The sequence below is a fragment of the Meleagris gallopavo genome, chromosome 1 (assembly GCF_905368555.1).
Source record: "Meleagris gallopavo chromosome 1, MGAL_WU_HG_1.1, whole genome shotgun sequence".
Classification (NCBI taxonomy): Eukaryota; Metazoa; Chordata; class Aves; order Galliformes; family Phasianidae; genus Meleagris; species Meleagris gallopavo.
This window is the reverse complement of record NC_139404.1, coordinates 117,210,145-117,235,951: the sequence shown is the minus strand read 5'-3', so window position 1 is coordinate 117,235,951 and position 25,807 is coordinate 117,210,145. Positions and strand designations below refer to the sequence as shown.

Genomic DNA, 25,807 nt, shown 5'->3' with positions numbered 1-25,807 from the left:
TTTTGAATACCAATTAAGTATTTATGTAGTTTTATTTCACAAAAATATTGAACAATTAGTAGCCAGGCGTGAAATACATCAATTTCTATGCTGTATGTTGTAATCTGACATGAAATACTAATTTGCTGAAAATGATAAATAACCATTTTTCTTACTTTAAATATTTTGCCCTTTCTCAAAAACATCTCTTTCTGTGTTGCTTTTTTTTTTTTTTTTTTTTTTTGGTCACAGCTTTAGAATATGAGCTCCGCAAGGTGCTGAACATTGTTTTGGTTTTTCTTTATTTTAAGCTGTGGTGTCTCGCACAGACTTTGTGGTCCAAATAAAAGGTTTGTAGTAATTTAGGAATAGAAGATGGAGGTTGAAATTTTTCCTTAATGTTGCAAAGCAAATTTGTTGTGTTTTATAGCTAACTGACATAGGGGACGAGTCAAATGCTTTCACAACAACTTGTCATTTTCAGCTCCTATTCCTGGTAAAAGCAAAAGACGGATCTCCTGTAAAGATCTTGGCCGAGGAGACTGTGAAGGCTGGCTTTGGAAAAAGAAAGATGCTAAGAGTTATTTCTCCCAGAAATGGAAAAAATATTGGTTTGTCCTGAAAGACACATCCCTCTACTGGTATATCAATGAAGAGGTAAGCATGTATGCTTATTGTTTCATCGTATAATCTGTGTAGTGCTAATGCCATGGTTTTGTGGAAAGCCAGTGGTTTAAGTGCTTATCTGTGCAGATAGATAGCTTTATTAACCCAAATAACTATGCCCTATATTAACTACCTGCCTAAATTACCATTAGGGTCTGGAAAGAATTAATCCTCAGATTTACCCTTTACTACAAGAATTAAAAACACACTTTTCAGAGTCCGGCTCTCACCATTTTAGCATAAATCTGTCCTCACGCCATTGAAAGGGAAAAGTAGTTTATTTAATGTTGTCATTCAAGTTTAGTCATGAGAACGTAAACTTTAATTATATGCTGCCTGGCATTCCCTGTTTATATGTACTGGTGAGATCACCAGGAGCTCTGGCAATTACAGAAGATGCTTTTGTTTTTTTCAGTTGTTTTCTCCTGCCATTCCTTCTCTAGCTTGTTATGATTTCAGGGCTCATATATACTGAACTTAAGAGCATCAGAGCAGCCCAACTGAATTGTTTACAGCTTTGATTGTGTGACATGTTTTGCATTTGTACAGGATTATTTTTATCAGCTTAAGGAGAAAAGCTTTTTGCCAGTCAGGTAGAAAGCCTTAATTTTAAACTCTACTAGTATCCTGAGATAAAACCATTACCAACATGTGAGTGTACTCAGGCTTGGACTACCTTACTTGTTTTAATCACTGCAAGCATTTATGCACAACGTTTTTTAAATATAATTTCTCCCTGAGTAGATGGAGAGATAGTAGATAGAAAGGAAGTTCTCTGAACAGAGCCCATTTTCCCACACATTCACTTCATTTTTGCCTTCATCCCACCTTTGTATCAGTAACCCTAACTCTCTCCTCCACATCTTCTCTCCCAAGGTTACACTACAAGGTCATCATCAGGGTAGAAATTCATAAGTACTAATGCAGTGACTAGCCACCAGCTAAACAAGGAGCCTGGGGAACCAATGAGCCTTGTGTACCTTTCCTTTGGAGAGGGCAGTGGTCTGAGGTCCTGTGTCTCCTTCCTGCCTGGGGTTTCCTTGACTTTCTGGGCTCAGTTATTTTTGAGACCTCAGCTTCCTCATCAACAGATTCAAAAGCTGGGAGGGTACAGGGAGGCCTCAGTGACAGATGGACAGATAACTTAACCATGCTCTTGCCAATTGTTCTTTTTCTTCAGAAATCATGCAAAAAAAAAAAAAAAAGTTCATTATAAACAACTTCATTTTCATTTCAAAGTAAGTTCTAATGAAGAACATCTTACAACTTTGTACCTCCCACAGAATGACTCCAGTTGAAGTTTTATATGCCGATCTTTGTCATTTATTTATTTATTAGAAAGAAAATAATCATATAGACTGCACATGTAGCTGTGGGATTCTGACAGAGAAAGATGTAATTCTTTGGAATTCCTTAAAATGTAGTTGTGTCTTCTGCAGCTTCACTCACATGATCCTAAGTTAATTTCTCAGGCAAAGTCATCAACAGTCAAAGAAGAGAGTCTGTGGTATTGAGGTGTCAGTGTCTTGAAATAATTCTTTCAAATTGTGCAGTCAATGCAGATTGAATATCCGATAAAATAACCTATGTGCAAGTCTTTAGAAGACAGAGGAAGGAGGTTAGATGTCTTCTCTGTGTGTTGGAGAGAGATAACAAGTAGCTGAAGTGATATTGCATATCCTAGTTGCGATATTGTATAAGGATGACAAATAACATTTATTTAAATAGTTGGGTTTTTTTCACTTTTTTTTCTTTTCCTTACAGTAGGCTGCATTTCTAACTTTTTAATTAGTTCATCCTCCCCTGAAATTATATAATTACAATAACTAATTGCCTGCATACATTTGGTCATTTTGTATATTTTCAGAGGCACATTCAACTGTGAAATTGTTTGAGAAAACTGGGTATTTAAAATGGTATTTTACACTAAGGGATCTTACTACTTTGGCAAAAGTCCCAGTGACTTCTACAGGAGGTTTGCCAGAGCAGAGCATACATTAGTATTGCTTATGTAAGAAGCAGGCAAATGCAAATATCTTTGTTTTCAATGTGGATTTTTTTTTCTGACACCTTTACAACAGTACTATTTAGAACTATCTTTACAGGATGAAAAAGCGGAAGGATTCATCAGTCTACCTGAATTTAAAATTGACAGAGCCAGTGAATGCCGAAAGAAATAGTAAGTATGTTCAAAAATAATGCAGTGATACAATAGGAGCAGTGCAGTACCATAGAAAAAGTGCAACAAAGGAGAACATTCTTTAAAACAGTGACATAATGGACTTCATTACAATGATCATTTAGTTATATCACAGAATGGGTTCATACTGAACTGCCAAATTCAGTGTGGTTTCTGTGTCATCTTTCTTAAAGAAGAATGGAGATTTTCGTGTTGTTGGTTTTTGTTTTTTTTTTCTGTGTGAATTTTAGTAGTGGTGGTGGTGGTATTTTTTTAAGTTTATTTTGAACTACGAGTAACAAGGCTGCTTACTTGCTTCTGTCTCATTATTATTATTTTCTTAGTTTTCTCCTCTCCTTTCCAAAAGGGAGGGTTGTTGTTTTTGTTGTTTGAAACCTGGCCAAAAATCCATCTTTAATGCAACTGCAAATTAGTTAGCATGATCTCAAACTCTGCTGGCTTATTATATTGGTCCTGAGGCAGAGTAAAACAAGGGAATGGCAGAATGGCTTGATCTAGAGTAAGACCTAAAGCTTTAAAGTAACTTTCCTTCTCGCTTATCTGTGTTTGCTGGTATCCACATTCGCACCATTGCCAGAACCCATTTTTCATTTAGATGCAAGTTCCTGCATATTTAGTGATACGAGGAGTGCATACTCTCACAGAGGTATTCTTAGAGTCATTACTGTTGTAAACTTTTTAGCTTCCTTCTAATGCTTTTTACCATTGTTTGACCAAAGTTTATAAAGACTGTGGAATTACTGAAAATTGTACAGAAAAGCCACTTCAAAAGCAAAACAATGTATCTTATATTACATACAATTAAGAAGAAGACACTGATTTTGTACCAGTTAGCCTACGTAGCTCTTCAGGGCGATCTCTACTCTTCATTATGATCTCATAGAACGGAATATAATAATAACATTGAAATATTAACTTGGCTTACTGTGTCCTTTGTCCTTGGATAAAGTGCTTCATTTGTATGTTTTGTTGGGGCAGCATCATGAAGTCAGCCTATTTCTCAGAAATGCATCCTGCTTAAATTGCTTTTTACTTGATTTGGTATCTGATGGATAGCAGAACATAAAATGTGGCTGTTAAATTTCCTTGCTTGGATGACAGATAAAGTAAAAAGAATATGTAAGAATCCAGATGGCAGATGCTGTAACAGTTTTAAGAAGTCAGGTTTTGGGTCTCAGTAACTTGATGATGTCTTTTTAAATTGAGCAAACATCACTGTACATCTGCTTTCATTTGCATAATATTGTGTTGCACTCTAATATTTAGTACTGCTTCTTGTCTCATTTTTACAGGCTACTTTCAATAGCAGTACCTTTCCTGGATTTCAACTTCATATATCTGGTTTCTGAAAAACATATATATGTATATACATCTATGTATATATAACTACGTGTGTGTTTGTGTGTATGTGTACATGCACATACAAACACATTAACAATCTGCAAGCATGATACACAGGAAGAGCACCATTAACATTTTTCTAAAGAACAAAAGATTAGAGAGAGAATTATTATTATTTTTATATATATATATGCATGTATATATATACAGTCCACTGTCTCTCAGAAAAATGTTACTGCTGTTTTTCATATATCATGCTTATAGTTTTCCTTATTTTCTTGAGGAGTATTATGCATTTTTTTCTTATGTTGGGAAAGACCTTCAGGCTATTCTCAAAAATGATTCTTCTGTGTTGTAAATTATTAATTACTGTCAGATGCATTTTCTAAATCTTTAAGAGCTTCACCATAAAGCTTTATGCAACATAGTTACAAAATTCTTTCAAGTAATTCTCACAGCCTACTCATGTTGATTACTTTGGTGGAAAGAAAAGATGAGATGTAATTGCACATTGCTTAGAATGACCTCAAGAACACATTGTTGATTTATAAGGGCTTTTCAAAAGTAAATCACGTCATATTTTTCTGTTTGAAACTCAGTCATCAGAGCTAAAGGTAACATCAAGGTCATTGGGATGTCATAAATTACCAGGACTGCGAGATGTATTGAATAAATTCTTTGGTCAATTTTCAGTCGAGGTAAAAATTGACACCTTCAGTATATATCAGTAAAATTGCAAAATGCATAAAACTATCACTGTAAGTGTACAGTCTCTATTTATACACTTACGAAAGAAGGTGTAGTTGCAGAACATTTCAGTCAGTGAAATCTGCTATCCCAAATGTTAATATCATAGAGTTATAGAAAATCCTGAGTTGAGAGGGACACAAAAGGACTCAAGGATGTTATATTTTTGTGTCATGTGCGGGGGCTTCTGACAGCTCAGGAAATCTGGACTCATCTCATTGCTTGGTGACCACACTACTTTACGTTAAAAAAAAAAAAAGTTGTACCATTACATTTTTATAATTATGTTTTTCCTCTACAGTGCATTCAAAGCCTGCCATCCTAAGATCAAAAGTTTTTATTTTGCTGCTGAACATCTAGATGATATGAACAGGTAAGGAAGTTAAGCAAAATTCAAGGAACCATTCCTTACTCAAGGCACTTCCTTGAAGCTAGTGATTACAAATTAGGATGTGATACATTGTTCAGCTAAGAAGGTTGTAGTTAAAAAAAAATAAGTGCAGAGTGGCATTATTTCTGAGTGTCTGCATATGCTAAACATTCAATTCATGCAAGAAGTATCTTTTTTGAAAGAAGGATTTGGAGATTTTTGGAAACAAGGTTTTGTCTTTCTAAAAAGAAGCAAAAAACTTTGAAATTTTGAAAATAACTCAAAAGCACAATTTAATAATTCTGGGTTTCTGTAAAGCTGTTCTTAGGTGTGTAACACCTGCAAAGGTGGAATATCTCCAACATGGCACCTCAGCCTATCTCCACAGACGCCTGATGCTTGCTTTGAGGATGCTTCTATTCTCTGGCATTTGAGGGAGTAAGAAGTTGGAGAAGGATGTAAAGCAGTCATTGATTTTTTCTTCTGCCATTCATGAAATAGGATGTAGAGATAGCAAAGACTTAATTGTGCAGACTGTCTCTACCAACATGAATGTAACTTTCACTTTGAAGTGAAATTTCAGTTTTATTGAAATTAGCAGGGAAAATCTCATCAGCTTTAAAAAAAAATAAAAATTGAAAAAGAAAGGATTTAAGTCTTACTCCTTTGTGTGTTGAGCTTACCTCTAAGTATTTTAGGTCTATTTTTCAGAATTCAGAATTTCAGATTGAGACTTCAGCACAAAATAAACACAATTTCTATTACTTCATTTAAATGGCAAATTAAAAACATAGATCCCATGTCTACTCAAATATCTGAGAATTCATTTCATTTATTTTCACAACATACACTGAAATTAACTCATAGGATGTAGTTTTCATCATATGATAGGGCACAAAAAAGATCTATGGTTGCAGCCTAATAATTGTTCTGTTTTGGATAATGTTTGTAGACATCCTAGCTGAGGTGCTTTTGAAACAGGAGAAAAATGAGATAAATCCCAATCCATAAAACTCATTAGTAAGATCACAGTCTAATCTGTCCTGCGTGTACTAGATTCAGCTACCTGGCCAGGGAGCTTCAGTGTACTGCCAGTTCTTTACTGATAATATATGACTGAAAAAGGATGCCAGTACTCTACCGTGCTTGCTTTTATTTAGAAATAGCCGTCTGTTAGTGTTTTCAAAAGTTCATGCACGACTAAAGCTCACATCAAAAGTCTCTCCTCAGTTAGAAAACTTAAAACCTTTTTGTTTGTTTGTAAAATTTTAGACTTGCGTCTACTAGATAAGTCTGTCAAGCCAGTCACTCAAAGTGCAGTTTGCTGCACAGCAAACAGAATAATGATGTGGTCTATTCAGCATATTCTGAACTACAGCAGCAGATAAATCACTTCTGTCAGTAGGTCCTCAGTCTCTGTCACAAGGTGACTTGGTTCTGAAAATTAGAATGTATATAGCTCTTCAGTAATCAGAAAGCAGCAGGAAATGTGCATCAGTACGTTAAAAACATATTGCACAGTGTATAACATAAGAGCTAGTAAGTTTTCAGCTTCCCAGCATGAGCTATCTTTTATTGTTTTTTATCAGTTATGCTTACTATTTTATTTAGAATGAGCGAGACCAAATTGTGTTCCATGTTATACACGTGTAAATTTCAAGTAACCTCATCAAGCTGTATGGAATTACTTGAAATTCTTATGTTTGAATTGGCATTGTTATTTCAACATGTATTTTTTTATCTTCTTTGATTGATAATGTAAGAAAAAGAAGTTCACCTTCATAAACTCAGTGCACAAATTAACTCAATGAACTGAAAAAATGCATTACGAAAAAGTAGTCTTTCAAATGCAGAGGTAATGAAAACCATTGCTTCTTATCTAAAAGCATGTTCTAACCTAAACAGAGTCAAATACAGAACCAGCATATTAAAGGTAAAATAAGACTATTTTAAGCGATTTCTGTTCTTTTTCAGGTTTCCAAGATATGTTTTAATAATATATCCTGCAATCATTTTAGTTTTGTTATATTGGAAAGCAGAATAATAGAAAGAAGAAAACTGCTAAAACAGACTAACAGAAAGTTACAAATCATTCAGTTCCTTCTACTTCTGAATAAAATGATGTAATTAAAAAAAAAAAAAGTAACATGAAAGGATTTTGTCACTATTCAACATTTAATACGTTTATGCCATATTGCTATGTTTATAAGAAACCTGGGGAGCTATGATGACTGAACTTTATTGTTGTGAAGTCCCTTGCCTTTGCATGGCTACAGCAGCAAAATTGTTCTTTCTACCCACATAACACATTGAGTTTGGGTGAGAGAAGGATGGAATACTCTTTACTGACACAAAGTACAGTTTTGCTAGTGTAAGTATATATTCACTGAAACGCCTTCCTTGGAAATTCATTTTTATTCCAAGAAAGTGATCTACTATAGAAAGCAGTCCACGTATTTCTTCTTAATGACACTATACATAAACTTGTTTTGATTTTCTGTGGTAACTGTGCCTGACTCTTTAAGTTGGCTAGGCTAGTTACAGTTACAGTTAGTAACTTCATGTGGAATGGTTGTCTGAGAACTTCCTTGAACCTATGTTAACTGAACTGTATTGTTTCTCTTTTTGTTGGACTCCAGAGTATTGAAATTGGTAAGAAATTTCTTTCTCCGTGTAACTAGATGATCAAGACCAAAGATGACAAGTCAGTTTGTAATATTAGCACATGAGAATGTCTCTAGGTGTATGAAGATGACCTCTAAATTTTTTCCAGCATCACCTACAGATCTCTTCATTCTGGTTAAAATGCAGTTGATTGCTTATAGACATTGTATGGTGCCCATACTCCCATATATCTAGTTCATCCTCATCCTTGAGCTTTACGATTAAGGAGAATTTGACACCCTAAACTAAATTTGACTACAAGCAGTGCATGTACTTGGAGCTTGAGATAAGAAATTGTTTCCTACTATTCTGTGAGAATGCCAGTACAGTGCATTCTTCCTTACAAAAGTTACAGATCTATAGAAATATTTTTATCTACTTCTAGTGTGAGTCATGAAATTGTTTTAATTAAATACTGAGGGGAAACGTACATGTCCTATTCTTTAAAAGATACAAAAACAAAAAGGAAAAAAGGAAAACCTAGACGATTGCTGCAAGTACCAATGTTACTTACTGTAACTATTTTAACTATTATTGTCATAGCTAACAATAACAAACTTCTCACAAGAAAGCTAAAGCTGCACTTGCAGTAAGGAGGGAATATTTCCTTGGCTTCTTGCCCTTGAGAAAACTACAGTGGTTATTAAGACACAGCACAACGTAGGGAAAGGAGTTTAAAATCTTCCTTTGACCAAGGGTTTGCAGATTACTTTCAAGTAGGTTTTTATTGTATGTTTTAATATTTATATTGAGTTCTTGTATAACTGTACACTTGATACTTTTGTCCCCTATGTTGTGTAAAGCAAGTATTCTTTATTCTTCTTTTGTTTTTCCAGAGATCTTTACAAAGATACAAGCCCAGTGTGATAGATTTCTCATATGACTCTAACTTGAAGTAAACTCTAGTCACATTAAATCAAAATAATGATTTCCTAACTGAACACATTCTAACTGTATCTAATGAATCTTTAGTGGCCATATATTAGAAAATCTGCAGAAGTCAACGCCATTCTCTTAATCTCTGAACTAGCAAACCACTCATTGTTATTAACTCTTTACAACCATATCACAACCTTGTCACTTGGCCACAGGCATTGTAGATGACACAAATCATGAACAACAGAAAATGATTTGTGAATTTGTGAATAGAAAATGACTAAAAGAGTCAGCTGTGTCTCTTTTAGACCAGTATAAAGCTCCTGGATGATCATTAGATTATATTTATCAGAAATTTATCCAGAAATTTTCTGGAATTATCTGCTATAGCTATAACCGATATCAATTGACTGTCAATTAACTCTTTGTTAATGTAGCTGACTGCCTCACTCACTGTCATGTACAAAATGCTATCTTATGTTTAGGATGAAATGAAATTTCCCAGCTGAATAACTCCCATAGTTATCTTACCTATTATGTTGTGGTCAGCAGGTCTGTTCCAACAGATTCAGTAGGTGGTTGTTTCATGTTGACTGCTCTGTGTGGTGATAGGCTCCGAGATTTGTTCCCCAAAGAAAACCTTCTTGAATCAGGAGCATTAATCTAAGGGAGTGTTTTGGAAAGGGATCAATTTTTCTTCCATGAAAATGTGCAATAATTGTCTGATGCACAATTTGTTGACTCTCCATGTGCCTGTGATTTTTTTATAAATGCTTGGCACTTCCTAACAAGTACAACTGAAATTTTGTCTCATCTTCAGCTTCTCTATCATTCTGGCAGAAATGTTGATTGTAAGCTAATATGAAGTATGGTGTAATCACTTCAGGAGCAGATCTGTAGCATCCTTCCCAATACATAACGATTTCTGGACTATTAACATAATTTACAGATAATACATCACTATTCACTGGTCACTGTTTTGAGAGGAACAGTGGAGAAATTTATTTCAAGGAGGTATTTATTTCAAGGTATTTTATGATCTTATGCCTACTTACCCTGCACCAAAGTTTCTCAAAGGTCGGCATGCTGGAATGGTTAAAAAGGTCTCAGAAAGGTCTCCCTTGCTGAGAAAATAATATATGCTGTTTCCACATGTGCAGTGTGCAAATAACACCCCTCAGGCACAGTTTTCTGAAACGCATTTCTGAAGAAAACACAAAACTGACTTCAGTTATCTCTCTGCCAACACTAGCAGTAAAATTGCAAGCTGCTCACTAGGTTGGCAAACAAGGTCTGTCATCCTGACTGTGGGATGGCTGGAGTAAGCAATTCCAGGTTTAATATGGAATGAACAACCGTAGAAGGTTGTCATGTGCTTTTAAAGCCTCATCGATGGAGAAACTGATTTAGTGTAAGTGGTCAGATAATGAATACACTGAGAGCCACACGGGGGAAGAGGGGAGGTTGAAGGAAAGCATTGGTATGGGCAGCTGAATGTACACCTCACAATGACTGCTCTGCTAGAAGAGAACTGCAGTAGTTCATTAATTCGTGCAGCTCATGGAAGCCTTTTTTCAAGTCTTCAGTTGAGGTGAAAACCTTAGATGTGAATTGTATTGAGGCAACTTCCTTTTCTCTCTCTGCTTCTCTGACACAAACGCAAAAGTGAATTCTGGTATGCCTCCTTCTCTTTGTGCTTGGCACTGTAGGTAAGCCCTAAAGCACATAATGGCATAATTAAACTTCACTGTCTGTTTAGGATGGAGCCTGTTCTTTTGACAGCGGGTTTCTGTTCTGTTCCTCTGATACGTTGCCTATTCAAGCCTTAAAGTATTGCTTAAATCTCTGAAAAGTGGTGTTTATTCTTAAGAAATCAGAACAGCAGGAATATTGACGTGATGGCATATCTGTGAGCAGCAGACTTAATAGCTCTTTGGTTATCTCCAAATCCTATGTTTTACAAATGTTTGACATCATACGTGGTTTTCTATTTGAAGCAAGATCTATGCTGTAAAAAGTTTTTTGAACAGCATAATTATAGATCTTTGGAGGCTACCTGAGTAAAGCTATCAAAGAAAACAGCTGTTTAATATGAAAAATAACATTATTCTGAATCTCCTTCGGATGCTCATGCTTTAGTTTGTTGTAGAAGTGCATCATAAATTAACATTCTGGATCAGTATCACTGCTCTTTTAATATTATTTCAGATGGCTAAACAGAATTAACATGCTTGCTGCTGGCTATGCAGAAAGGGAGAGAATCAAGCAAGAGCAAGGTAATGTGTTATTATTTTGGTTTCTACTGTCAGCTCTTATAACAAGTTCATCTGCTCTTTTTTCCCTGCTGTGTATCAGGCCTCATTCTCATCAGCTGAAAGCAATTCTCAAATGAGTTTCACTGTTGTTGCAGTAGCAAATTCTTTCTCTTGGGGTTTTTGATTAGCTCCTTCAGATTCTGATCCATGTACCCTTGGATTATTTCTTTGAATGCTGCAGAAGTAGACAAAAGCAGCAAATTTATTGCCAGTAATCTCAGGTATGTGGTACCCAGGTATGTGTTCCTCCATCAGAACAAACTTAAGAATCTGTAGACTAAAAAAAAAAATTGAAAACATTGTCATTTGGTGTTTGAATTTACAGGAGTAGGAATGCGTGAAATTGGTCTCTGGAACAAAAACATTCCTCTAAAGCCTGCTGACAAAATTGGATTTCCCTGAAAGACTTAATTTTAAGGCCATTAAATTTTGTGGTGATTACTACTGATTTTGCTATATTGAGGTGCATGGTAGAGCCCTGTTGCCTTTTTAGTGAACTCTTCGTTTGGAGTTATAGGCTTACATCATTTTATATTTTTTACGTTTAGTATTTCATAGCTTTATAAAAGTAGCATATTTAAAACAATGAGTCACTTTGTTTTAGTTTGCCACAGTAGAAATGCTGTTGGCCAACAGGATCCATTGTGTTGGGCAGGTTGTTTTCTCAACTTGTCAGTGGCAAAGATTCACAGAAGCATTTATATCCAACAGACTGGTCTGGAAAGCATTTGGCATCTCAGTTCTTACTCTTTTTTACAGGTGTATCTAACTGCAGGCACCAGACAATGACGATGTTCAGAATTAGCTAGAACTTACCTGAGTGCCTGTCTACCTGCTGCCTCCAAAGTCAGAATACCACATGCTAATTCTATGGCTTCTCACCCTTCATCAGTGAAGCTCTAACTTTTATTCCAAAAAGCATGTAGCTAGCACTGCAGCAGCAATGTATTTAATGCAGTCTTTTCTTTACAAAAACTCCATTTCTAGCCATTTTTCAGGGAGAGTTTGTATTCAAAAGATGGTCGCTAGCTTCAAAATTAGCCATGTGGTGTTCCCCTCGCCCCCCATATTCCTGGTTCTATACCAGCCTATGTAACAGCAGCCTTAGCCATGTCCTTCTGGCATTAGCCATGTCTCCCTCCTGGGAGACAGCATGCAAAGGACTTCATTCCCCATTGAGAAACAAGGATGACTTTAGTAGGCAGGTGCAAACATCAATAGAGTAAGATATTCTGTAATGGCAGAAGATGAAGAGACATCAGGAAATGGCCTTAATTCATACACTGATTGTCTTACTACAAAGCACCCTAGAGGGATCAGCCTGCTGTTGAAGATCAGTGGCTTACAGCATTGAGACATGTTTTGATGGTAGCAGTGTGGGAGGGAAGGTTTGTGGGTGTTCTGCCTTTCCCTCAGATAACTAGGTTGTACCTGCTGCTGCCTTGTTTCTAATTATACCTTCCAGCAAATGCAGCTGCTTACTGTGGGAGTGCTGCCCATCTCCTGGTGTGGTCTGTTATTGTCTGTGCATTCACATCACTCATCGTACCAGGTCCTCTGCATTCACACAGCCCAGGAGACATGCTGTGCTCACTGCTTCTCCAGTCATTTTCTCAGTGCCTCACCAAACCAAAACCAGCTTGGGAATCTGTATTTCTCATGTCATATAGCATTAACAATTTTGGAGGAAACTGTATACCACCCATCACTGCTTGAAGAGGCCACAAACAAACTCTGAATCTTGGAGTTTTCAGGGAAATCCTCCATGTGAGCATCCAAAGCCAAACTGAAGTTTTTGTAGAAAGGAAGTTGGCAATAGAATTACAATAACATGTGGGATGATAAAGGAAAAAGTGTAAGAACAGTTATATTAACACTGCCCAAGTGCACAGAAATAGTGCACTTTCATAAATCTAGATGGATGTGGAAAGTTTTTTTTTCCTACCAAGCAATTGCTGAATAGTAGCAGATGATCCCTTTCTTAGACATGAGATCACGTGTATTCAGGCCTCATGTTGCCTATTATTAAAATGGCTCCCTATTGAAGATCATCAGCGAGACTCCACTTACCGCTGAAATTATATCCCGAGCACTGAGGGAGCTCTTTATTTCCACTCTAATGCCATTTACTCAAATTGATTCATTGTATGGAGGTAGGGAATGCTATATCCGCTTTATGCTCCTTATTTGTGTTTATGGAGGGAATCAGAATTACATTCCCCTCTTGCTGCAGCACGGAGCTTTTATGCCTCTGGTGCTTATCCTTGGCTCCCAGAACAAGGGCTGTTAAACAGCTGAGCTGTGCCCCTAATTAGCAGAGGCATTGAGTTAACAATGTAAGGCCTCTCTATCACTTCAAGCGTTTTTGAAATTATAGAAACTGTAAAGCTGGATTTTTCTATATTCAATGACTGTACCAATTGTCATCTACATATTTGATTTCACAAAAGGTCTTTTATCAGTTCAGCCTCTTGCAGGAAAGCTTTAGAACGCTTCTGAAACAATTCAACAGTAGTTGTCAAACTTGTTTCAATTAAGAGTTGAACAGTTCTGAATCTAAAGTGTATAAATATATTTCAAGTGCTTTAGAGATGCACGAATCACTAAACTGTGGGTGTATTGCTGGAGAAAATGTCACATGCTGTACAGAACAGTTTTATAAAAATACCATCAGCATTCCATATTAAATACAATGAATGCTAGTAATATGGCAAGGGACTTTCTTGGATGGAGAAGTTACATGCTTTCCAGTCATAGAAAGTTAGAGAAACAAAAGGACTTGCTTATCTAAATAGAAAAGTTTTAACTGGAAAATGGCAGGTCAATTTTATCTTACTTATAACACATACAGACTTTTGCTTATTCAGAAAGCTTTCAAGATACGGCTAATGCTTTGAACATGTCTGTTGCTAAATTGGAAAAAATCTGCAGAGAGAAATATGGCAACCATTCGATGCCATTACATACATTTTAGGTAGACTATACTGTCTCACTTGACAAAAACAGAACATTTTTAAAATCTGATGGAGGCTATTTTCATTCATTTCACCTGAAAGTTGGCCCCTATAATTGCAGATTTTTTTTGTAGGCAAATACAGTAAGTTGCCAACACAATTTCCTATTTGAGGTAAGGTGCCCAAAAGCACAATCATACAGTATTTTATGGTTTTGACAGGAAGAACTTTTTTGTATTTTTAGCCAAAATTGGAAACTGCACTGAGAATGCTAGATTTTACTTCCAGAATAAACAGACGAGCTCCAAGGCTGCAGAAATCACAGTGAGTGAGACAGTTCTGACAGGCCTCTCACAAGAAGTAGTTCCACTAAGCTTTGCTATAACGGGAACAAACATATGCCGATATTTTGAGGTTTTCTGAGTTGCTGGAAACAAGAAAACAGAAAATGACTTAACCATTTGCTCTGATGTTGTCTTTTTCTCAACCAGTGATGAATTATTTTGAGATGTCTGCAGGCAGGGACATTTGAAATTAGTTTGTTTTTTTTCTTTATTTCATTGCCATGATAAAAATTATTTATACTATTTATTGCTTACACTACTTGAAGAGAACCTCTCAGCTATAAGCTTGCATGAGGCAATTCAAGAAACCCAGAGTCACAAAAGAGAAGATATTACTTCTAAAGAATAAATAAATGGATATGGCTGCACACTCCTCAAGTACCATAGTATGAAAAGATAAAGAATTTTATAGACAACTATTTCACAATGGTTTCATCTTAAGATATATTTTTTTTTAACTTTAAATCTTGAATAAGATTAGGTACAGTAGATTTTTAATCATGATCATATTGGTAACAAAAAAATCATTAAAGCCAAAATTATATGTTGTGCTAACTTGGAAAAATTCAACCCGTTCCTTTGGTTAGATAGTTTAGATAGTAAACCTTTTTCTCCTATTAAAGATAAAATAGTAAGTTACACAGTTCCTTGAACATGTGAAGTGGAAATTGTCTGTGAATAGCATGAACTAAACTGTCCTGTGGTGTAGTGGCTTACCCAAATACTAGAGGGTAATGCAGTCAGAAACAAAGTGACAACACGAATGTTTGCATCAGTCTTACAATGTATAGAAACATAAAGACTATCTATCTGGATCTGAGTTTGTAGTTAGTTTTCTTTTTTATGGAATATTAAGATCTGTTGTTTATTTAATTGCATCCTCTTCTGCTTCAAAAGTAATTGCCACAGAATAAATAAGAATTATCATGTTGTATGGTCTTACTTCCTCCTTGAGTAAGCTACCAAAAATATCATAGAATCTTAGAATCATTTGAGTTGGAAGAGACTGTTAAAGGTCATCTACTCCAGTTCCCAATATGAAACAGACTTGGCTAAAACTTGATATCATAAAAAAATGAAACCTCATATCCCATTAAATTTAGCCCAAAATCGACGTGTCCTTTGTACTTTCTTTCACCTATCTTTTAGAATTCTATGCTTAAATATAATTGTCACATTCTTCCTTAACAAACCACCTTTGGCTTCTTGCTTGTGTAATAGGATAGCAACTATTTTATAACGAAGATGTTATATGAAGTTTTTCTGCCTTATAGTAAATGCATCATGTTTCTTTTTATCAGAAATTTAATTGAAAACCTTGGATAACTGGTAGTGTAGAAGATGACGATAAAAATAACGATTAAATAATGATGATTATTCATGCAAGCAATAACAACTACTTGCTTGATTTGCTAGTTGGTATTGATTACATTTGTTAATGTTATTTGCAGCCAATAACACTTCGGAAATTGCTTTCATCTTTTCAATTCAAAAAATACTTTCAGTAATTTCCAGCCAATATATGTACAATCATAATTATTTTGATGATTTAGCAAATATCTGAAAATCTTATTGCACCAGGTGCATTCTGTATGCATGTAGTATTTATAAGGTGTGTACGAGAGTTATATCAGTGGGACATTTGCAGGTTGTTGGTTAATTTCTCTGTGATGGGAAATCAGACTTAATACACCCAATAATGTTTTAAATTTTTCCTCCTTATGTTAAAACATTTCCAAATTACAGCAGCTAGCATATAGAGAGTCAACATTCAGTGATACTTAACTCTCAGTAATATCTATGAAGGAATTTTTAGTTGTTTTTATGAAAACAAGTTTTCTGATATAGAAACTTACCAAAACATCTTGGTAGCTTTTGACTTGATGTGTATCTAACTTGTAGATTACTGGAGTGAGAGTGATAAGGAGGAGGCTGACACTCCATCGACACCCAAACAAGACAGCCCACCACCCCCATATGATACATACCCACGGCCTCCTTCGGTAAGTCACCTGCAACTTCCTAATCTGGAATGGCTACACAAAGTCTCACTTTCACCAGCTCCTCTGATCAGAATCACGTGCTTGCAAACACTGCACTCCCGTATATTTTTTAAGTCAGTACTGGTCTTAAGCTATTTCTTAAGTACAATGCATTGCTAGCTTCAGGAACCATCCTTGCCATTTCCACTGGTGTGTAGAGAACACATGTATAATCGTACTCATTGTACAAACATGAATTAAGTTACAGAATTCTTCCTCTTCTTAATTCGTGATAGACCCCTACTCATCCATGTAATTGCTCACATCCCTCTTACCATCTTCTTTGACAAAATGTAATACCCTGGTAACAGATTCTTTTCTAAGGTACAACAGTTGTGCTGTGAAGCATTAAAGTAACAAACTATACTTCCAGAGAAATGCCAACTTAAAAATGTTCTTTTGTATAGCCAACAGCAATTTTGTTGCTTCTGAAAAAGTAGGTTTATCTATGAAAGAGCGAAAGGAGGTCTGGTCGTTATTTCCTTCTTTAAGCAGTTGTTATAAAACTAATCAGTGAACTTCTGATTTATTCTTTATTGGAAATTTTAATGTTCATGTTCATATATTCAGACATTACTAAAGCACTTTCAGTATAATTTTAAAAAATACAAAAATGTCGATTGAAAACTTGGATAAGTTTGTGGAAAGTGTTAATTTAATTTGCATGCAAGATGTTTTCCAAAGCCATAGAGCTTTAAAATGTACGGAAGCTCTGCAAACATGTTTCCAAAGTAATTTTAGCAAGATAGGATGGTAGCAGGCATTTGGATTGCAATTTTAAGATAGTATTGATGGACCAGGTGTATCTTAATCATTTGAGTTGGAAAAGATCTTTAAAGGGCATCAAGTCCAACTCCCCTGCAATGAACTGGGACACCTATAGCTACATCAGGTGCTCAGAGCTCCGTCTAGCCTGACCTTGAGTGTCTCCAGGGACGGGGCATCCAACCTGCTGCAGTGCTTTACTATCCTTATAGTAAAAAACCTTTTTCATATTATGCAAACTATATCTCCCATCTTTTAGTTCAAAACCATTTCCCCTTCCTATCACAAAACATCCTGCTAAAGCCTCTGTCCCCTTCTTTCTTATAAGCCCCCCTTTTAGATACTGAAAGGCCTCCTTGGAGCCTTCTCTTCTCCACACTGAACAGGCCCAGGTCTCTCAGCCTGTCCTTGTAGGGGAGGTATTCCATCTCTCCTGTGTCTTTCACAAAGCCATATTTGACAAAGTTTTCTGAAAAAATAATTGAGTGGGCCTCTTCTATTGATTAAGGGACATTCTGTAGGAGTGCATATCAGTGTGTGTGCAGGGTCATTGCCAAAATGGGGGCCATCGGTAACAACAGAATCACAGAATCACCAAGCTTGGAAAAGACCTTTAAGATCATCCAGTCCAACCATCCACCTATCACCAGTAGTACTCACTAAACCATGTCCCTCAACACAAAATCCAAACATTCCTTGAACACCTCCAGGATCGGTGACCCTACTACCTCCCTGGGCAGCCCATTCCAGTGCTTGACCACTCTTTCAGAAAAGCAGTATATGTGATTGCTGTTAGGGGTAGGCCGCAGTCTCCACTGATCTGAAGTTTGCTCCATTGCAGATGAGTTGCACCAGTCCCTACGTGGAGCCAAAGCACAGCCGCCTCTCCTCCACAGAGACCTCCCAGTCTCAGTCATCACACGAGGAGTTCCGCCCAGAGGCGGCAGGGAGTGTCACCGATTCACCGGTGCGCAAGACAGCGAGCCAGCGGCGCTCCTGGCAGGACCTCATCGAGACGCCACTGACGAGCTCAGGACTTCACTACTTGCAGACGCTGCCGCTGGAGGACTCGGTGTTCTCTGAGACGGCCGTGGTGTCCCCTGAACACCGGCGGCAGTCTACTTTGCCCACCCAGAAGTGCCACCTGCAAGACCACTACGGCCCCTTCCCACTCGTGGAGGGGGAGAGGATGCAGGTGCTGAACGGGAATGGAGGCAAGCCCCGGAGCTTCACGCTGCCACGAGACAGTGGCTTCAACCACTGCTGCCAGAGCCTTTCGGTGGGAGCCACCGATCACCACGAGGAAGTGCAGCAAAAGGAGGTGGAAGAGGAAGAGGAGGAGGAGGAAGAGGAAGTGAAAGCAGCAGAAGAAAACCAGGAAGATAAAAGTAAGTATGGGATATTTATGTGGCTTTTCAGCAGCCCTGTTTGTGTTATGTAGTGGTTGTTTTTCCCTTTAACTATTAAAAAAGTCTTCCATCATCTCCCATATTTTACCAGGTTCTCTTTGTTTTATATCTCTTTAATCAACCATACGTATGAGGCTTAACAGTCTGACAGAGCGCTGCATGATCTGTCATGAGCCCCAGATGCTTCCCCATTGGCTGGTCAGCAGCTGTACCCTAATAGTGTTTCTCAGTCATAAATGGATGTTGCTTCCATGCTTTCTTTCCACTTGCACAGTATTCTCCCCCACTGACACATGTATGTGTCAGGCAGGACATGCTTAGTCCAGTTTTCCAGCCAGCCTCTCTCCAGGTTGTAAAAATCACTCAGTTAAACGCTGGAGTTGCAGGGTCAGGCTGTGACTGTGGGGTGTCCAGGGGAACAGGTCATGGGACAGCCCGGAACCTGCAGGAATTCGAAGAACTGTGTATGTTCCCCAATTCCTCACCTTGTGATTTTTAATGAAAGAAGTTCAGAAAACATTTCAGAACAAAAACTAAAATAAAATAAGAATATCTACGTAACCAGTGGGGTTTAAAAACAAAGCATCCTAATACTGAGTAACTGCCTCTTACATGGCACATTAACTCCATAGATATTTGTGCCACTAGTCAAAAATATTCCAAATAAACAGAGAATGAAGGACCCTGCTCCTCCTGTAAACACATTTCTGTGTCTGTTTCATGCTCTGTCTTCACTGTCATTTATGGAGCTTCTCAGCGTGCATTGCTAGCAAAGTTCAGTTTGCACCCAAGTTGTCAGGTCTGTCAACAAAGCCTGCTTCCATGCATTGTGGGATTGTGCTGTGATGAAGTTTCTGCAGCAGCAAGGAAAGTGGCAAGGATGACCTCTGAAGCTCTCAGAGGTGTGGTGATCTCATTCCTTCAGATTTTTCACTGTAGTAAGGAAGGATAAAAATGGTAAAGAAATAGGAAAGGATAGCGAAAGTTTTGGATAATTAACTGCCTGCCTAAGTTAATTCATTGAAGTTAGCACCATCTTGAGCATTAAAGTTCATATGGGCATTATTTAGTCTCCATGGGAGAGATGAACTGTTTTCCATTTTCCTTTTTTGGTCAATAGATTCTAGACTGCATGAATTTTTGCCTTGGAGAAAACAGTGATTTCTTCTGCAGATACTAAGTCTGGTGCCATAAAAGGGAGAAAAGGCATTATTTCAATTGCATTCATGCATTACGCTTTCCGAAAAACCCATACATTCATTAGGGTAATATTAGACTCTTACAGACTGTGAAATGAAGCTCTCCAATTAACAGGGTTAAATTTCATCAGATGGGCAGAATATGCTGTCCTATTTTTAGCCTTCAATTTTGATTTCAAATGGGTTTTTATTGGTGGCAATAAGATTTTTTTAAAATAAAAATATTTCTTGCAGCCACTGGATCTGGAAAAGAGCAAGGAGACTTCCCAGCAGTGCCTATTCTGTTGGGCATTATTCAGGGATCCTATTGCAGAGCCTAAGATGTCATGTGCTTTAGACATCAATTTTTAATCCTTTAGAGTCCCGGGTGTAACAGGTTTTATAGTGTGCAATACTAATAAAGGGCTTGTGTTTGGATTAGCAGGCCAGAACTTGGGCTCTCCTCCACATTTCTCTACAAATTTCCAAAAAGGGAGGAAAAAAATTAATTTTCAAGCAGTTTCCCTGTGTACACATACTTTTATTTTTCTTTAAGTGAGAAGGTTTTCATGGTTGAAGCATTAACGGGAGATTGGTTTTGAGACATTAATGACCAGCTAGACAAGTAAAGTGTTCATGGTGAGTTACTGACCATGAAATTATAAAAACAGAGAGAAAATTCTGTTTAGTCTGTTGAAAAGTTTAGGTGCCAATTGCTTGTTGCTATGGCTACTATGTTCTGTTTGCAACACTGGCTTTTTCTAGCATGGTTACCAGTATAAAAGGCAGGAGGGACTGCATGCAAGTGGTGCTCTGAGGTGCAAAATCTCAATTTCTGGGCTGAGAGGAACGAGATTTGCTTGTGACTGCCGAGCGTGCTGACAGGATTGGCCCCACACCTCTGCTGGTCTGGGAACATAAGAACTCACAGCTGGTGGGGAGGGGAATCCTCCCTGTTGGGAGAGGTTTTAGCCTCTCTGTCAGGCTTCCCGATGTGGTATCAAACAAACCTTTTACATGTATTTATTTGCCTTGCACTTCTGTGATCCTGACATAGTTCTAAACTCTTGGATGACTCTGTGTTTTCCTTTGTATACATGTCTGTGTTTCAGAGCTTAACCATTCCTCTTGCTATTTGTGCGGGATAAGGAATAAAGCGCCTTCGTGCTTGCTGCTGTATGAGTCAAATGTCATTGCCAAAACTTTGTTTTCTCAGCTTTTTTTAATTCCTTTCCCACTTTTAAACCCTCCTGAGTTTCAACCAAACAGTGAAATGCAGTCCTATGTTTTCTACTTCTAGCCCAAAGATGTTTTCAAACAGCCACCACACACATTAGGAGCTCCGAGCTTTCTGTCAGATGCTGTCTTCAGCTGCTATAATTTGCATGGTTCTGTTGACTTTCTGCAAAACCCACACTGATTTGCAGCAGCTGAGAACCTACTCTCTGTTAATCAATGCTATGTGCACTAAATAAATACTGCAAGAATGTACTGACACTGCAAATAGTGCTGCGTACCAGTCCTGCTGTAATGCCTAGATATATCATGGTAAACTAAAAATGTGTGTTGTCCTTTTCTGTGCTTATCCATTGGGATGTAACTTTTGTGTGTTGTTCAGTTGCTTTTTGTCTCATTATATCACATTAACACTTAAAGGCTAATCTTTGGTTATTCTATTCCCCTAAGTGAGTTTTGTCTCAGTCATTTAGATGTTCGGTACAGACACTGTCCTGTAACGGTCTCTTGCTTTGTAATTTAAGAAGATTCTCTTGTGGGGTATTTGTGTTTGTCTGTTTGGTTGTTCCTGAGACCATGAAAATGGCAAACAGCACCAAACGTGCCCTCATGTTTTGATGCTGTGAAGCAGCTGCACACAAAGAGCACGTGAGAGGCCTGGCCCCTCTGCACTGCATTTCCATGGTGCAGTTGTGAAGGATGCGTGCCTTTCCGTGTTTGCCTTCTGGTAGCTGCAGTGAGCAGAATGAAAGAGCTGTGCATCACATCACTGCCACTCCTTCCCCAGACCCCACCATCATCCTCACTCTCTGTGTTTGTTTCATGACTTAACGCCGAAGAGCATCTAAGATCTTCTTGGCAGACGATTGTAACTTGGTGGAATCTCTTTCATTTTATAGGCTTCTGTGATCTGTAGGGAAGGAACAGGAATGTCTCTGGGGTCAGCGCTGAAGAGAAGCAGCTACTAGCTCTGAAGTCTGTAACTGGTGTGGATCCACTGACCTCTCTTTAGAGAAACCTTCATCTTCTGTGCTACCTCTTGAAACAGGGCAGGAAAAGCTATAGTGTCAGTGGTAGATGTATTATAAAAAAAATTTGTTATACCCAGGCTAAATCTCCTCTATCTTAGTTTGAAACCTCTTCCCCTTGTCCTCTCGCCACAGACCCTGCTAAAGAGTTCATCTCCTTCTTTCTTAGAGCCCACGTTTTATATACTGAAAGGCTGCTATCAGGCCTCCCTGGAGCCTTCTCTTCTCCAGGCTGAACAGCCCCATTCAAAATACTACATTGGGAAGTATGTAGCACTTCTTGCTTTTGATTCTCTGCCTTTTGGATAGGGTATCTTTTTTCTTTGGCAGGGAAATGTGGGAGTTGGGATGAGTAATGCATAAAGACTGGATTGTACACACTGGAGCTGTTGCCGATGTGTGACTGCAATTAATAGGATGGTTTGCTTTTCTGACAGCCCCTTTCCATTAGATAGGATACCATTAGTGGTGCCCTGTCATCTGACCCCACCTAGTTAGTTTTATCTGCACCAATAGGCAAGGGAGAGGCCATTAAGATGCTATATTTTCCCCTCTGGAATTTCTCAGGTTAGTAAAGGTGTGCATGCCTGCTAGCACAAGTCTAAAGTAAGCAGGGCTATGAGAGATGACAGGTCATGTTTCACATTAGGAATATTCCTTTTGAGGCTGGAAAATTGCACAAAGTGCAGCACCCTTTGGGACACTAAGGAGGATGTTATTCTAACTTAATACATTCACCATCAGTCATGTACAAACCAGAGCATTTGCCAGGATTGGGTTGCTGGGTTTTCATCTCAGCATCCTTTTGAGCAGCTCAACTTGTGTATACTCAGACACTGAAATGAAGTAAGGAAAAAGGATGCTTTTTCTAAGTCGTGTGTTTGCAACTTGGCTTTTCATTCATGATTCCAGCATGAGCTGTCTCCTGGCATCAATCTGTGTGCCCATGCTACTCCCTGCTGAACCACCCGGGCCAGCACCCAGCTGGTAGAGCTGCTGGGCACTCAGAATGAGCCTGGATAAAATACCACAGAGTTGTATTAAAACTTGCAGTCTTATGTCTCTTTGTTTATACTGTAAATGCCAGTGGGGCATTGGTATGGGTAGTTGGTATCTCCAGAGGAAAATTTCCATCAGTGGCTTGCTGTTTCAGGCAGGAAGGAAAGTGGAAAAGCAGACAAGTCAGTGGCTGATATTGGGTTACTTTCCAACCCTATTTTCAAAGCTAACGTGTTGCACACAAAATGTTCTTTAGAACAGCTTGTATCTTCTGTATGACACTGTTTTTCTTACTTTTATCTAGAACGTTTAGTGCTTCATTCATCATAGGATCCAGAGAGACACAAGGGCTGTTATATTTAAAGTTAATCAGTGGGGAGACAGCATCATTGATAACTTAGCTTATCTGTCAAGCTAAATGTTTTTATCTTTGTGAAGTTTTAAGCTCCATGTTTATCTGAATAGAAATTTCTGTAAGCTTCCAGAAGCAGGTATATATGTGGGAAAAAAAATCAGCCAAAATGAGAGCTGCTCAATTATCTTCTGTGTGTGCATGTTCAGTTGTATGTACAAGGTACGTATTATACTACTTATTATGTTAAAAAGTATACTGATACAAAAACCAACTTAGATAGACAACTGCCAAAACTGAGTTTCCTGTGCATCTTCTTTAATTCAAAATGTAAACTTTATTAAAATAATTAAAAACAAACAAACAAAAAAAAAAACCAGAAAAAAGCTTTTCTAATTCTCACAAGCAAAAGAAACTCTACTACACAAGTGTTTTTGTATTCTAAATAAAAACAAGCAGATACAAAAACTTTACATTCTGATTTTAAGTTTCAGTAGGAGGGGGAAAAAAATCATCTGCAGTGTTTGAAAGCCAAATGTTGAATCATTTATTGGGTAGCACTTCAGAAAGCGATACGGCCTGTCAACGAAAATAAAAGTAGTTTAGTTTTATGCCCATTAGACTTTTTAAATGTGAATGCATTCTACCCACGAATGTACTGTTGCCACTTTTTAATTTTAATTGATTTCCATTGCTCGTGCTACTAAAAATGCAAAGGAGAGGTGGAGTTCAGAAACAAAATGTTATGTTTTCCTACTCTTATTTTAATAGCTGTGGGCATCATTGCCAACAAAGATCATCTGATTTTTCTTGAAGTATATGGATTTTTACAAGCAAAAGAAATAGTGATGAGAATTTCTTGCACGGCTGTTCTTACGGTATACTTTTCTAGCAGAGAATCCTCAGCTGTGTTTCCAAGCTGGTGGCTGTCAAGAGACATGCTACCAGAGGCACTGTCATTTTGGGTTGAAGCGGAGGAATCTATGCGCATGATAATATACTTCAGCTTTTTTTTTTCCATTTTATGCATCAATTCTCTTTCAAGGTGTCCTGTAGTCAAACTGTGGTTTGCCTTTAACTTTTTTGTTCCCTGAGGCAAAGAAGCTCTGTCCCTTCCCTGTCTGAGGCTGGAAAAGATGACTTGCACCTGGCAGACCACTTGATGTGTCATGCAGGGAAGACAGTCCAAACACCCAAATTCCCACTGCTCACCATACTAAAGGATATGTGATTGTTTATTCAATAGTAATATTTTTAAAAAATCCTTTTTTGTGTGCTTGCAGATTTCCCCAATTCCAAACGAGCTTACATCTTAAACATAACATACATTTTGTGAATGAGGCTATGTAAATTTTTAGAAATTATTTTGTGTACAAAATGAAAAATAGACTTTTTTTCAATTAGCATGTAGTTTCCCACTAATAGGAGAGGGTTCCTATCGTTAAATCGATACCTATATTCATTTCCAATGTGAAAAACTAATTTTAATTATTTATATAAATCTTATTGTGAGCTCTCTGAAAACCATTTTGGAGATGCACATAGATTTGACCACTGCAGAAAACGTGAGGAAACTGTTGTTTTCAATGGGATTTTTGCTGAATTGTGATAGTTTCTCTTGAAATTCAAGAGGCACTTGGCCAAACTGGAAGTTTTGAAACACGAAGAAAGCATATATTGCAGTGAAACAAGTTAGCCAGTTATTGTATGCAAGGCGAATGTTCTTTTGAAATGCATAATTTTAAAATACTCTTCTCCAAACTGAAAAAAAGCTGAAACTCTTTCTGTAATCAAGTCAGAAGAATATGACACTCCCATCACTAGGTCTGTGAGAATGACAGCCTTTTCAGATTATATTTATTACTTCTCCAGGTGTCACCATCTGCTGGCTGTGGCTCTCAGGTTCTTTCAAGGCAACTGTTAAACATATGCAGGGAAGAACCTGAGTCATTACTGCCTGAGAGAACATAGGAAGGATGTAGTTTTATGAGACTATTAGCATGCTGAACTTCTGTAGTGTCGCCATGTAAATATGCTTTCTCATTTAATTACTGTCGGTCGTGGGAAGCAAGATGAGATATTAGAATCTGCAGGGATGAGGTTCTCAGTGTGAGCAGTCAGCATCTTGCTAGAATCTTGGAAAAGAGACGCTGGCATAAGCAAATTGTTACAAAGCAATTTCATTTAAATCATTTTTTTTTTATGAAAGAAGTCCTCTGGGTTCTTGGAATTAAGACGAAGGTCATTGTGGATAGAGTCACCATCCCTGGATGTGTTTAAAAACCGTTTGGCTGTGGTGCTCAGGGGCATGATTTAGCAGAGGGTTGTTAGAGTAGTATGGT

General features: G+C 37.6%; 1 protein-coding gene across 7 annotated transcripts in view; it reads left to right on the top strand.

The window, feature by feature from the left end:
• Window positions 1-25,807, top strand: part of CNKSR2 (connector enhancer of kinase suppressor of Ras 2) — a 206,467-nt gene that overhangs the window by 148,250 nt on the left and 32,410 nt on the right. For all 7 annotated transcript variants that reach the window (XM_085210940.1, XM_085210931.1, XM_085210919.1 and 4 more), the window contains 6 exons: window positions 464-636; window positions 2,751-2,824; window positions 5,235-5,306; window positions 11,052-11,119; window positions 16,359-16,459; window positions 18,105-18,651. In XM_085210940.1, coding sequence (XP_085067066.1) covers window positions 464-636; window positions 2,751-2,824; window positions 5,235-5,306; window positions 11,052-11,119; window positions 16,359-16,459; window positions 18,105-18,651 — 1,035 coding nt within the window. The remainder of the gene's footprint in view (window positions 1-463; window positions 637-2,750; window positions 2,825-5,234; window positions 5,307-11,051; window positions 11,120-16,358; window positions 16,460-18,104; window positions 18,652-25,807) is intronic.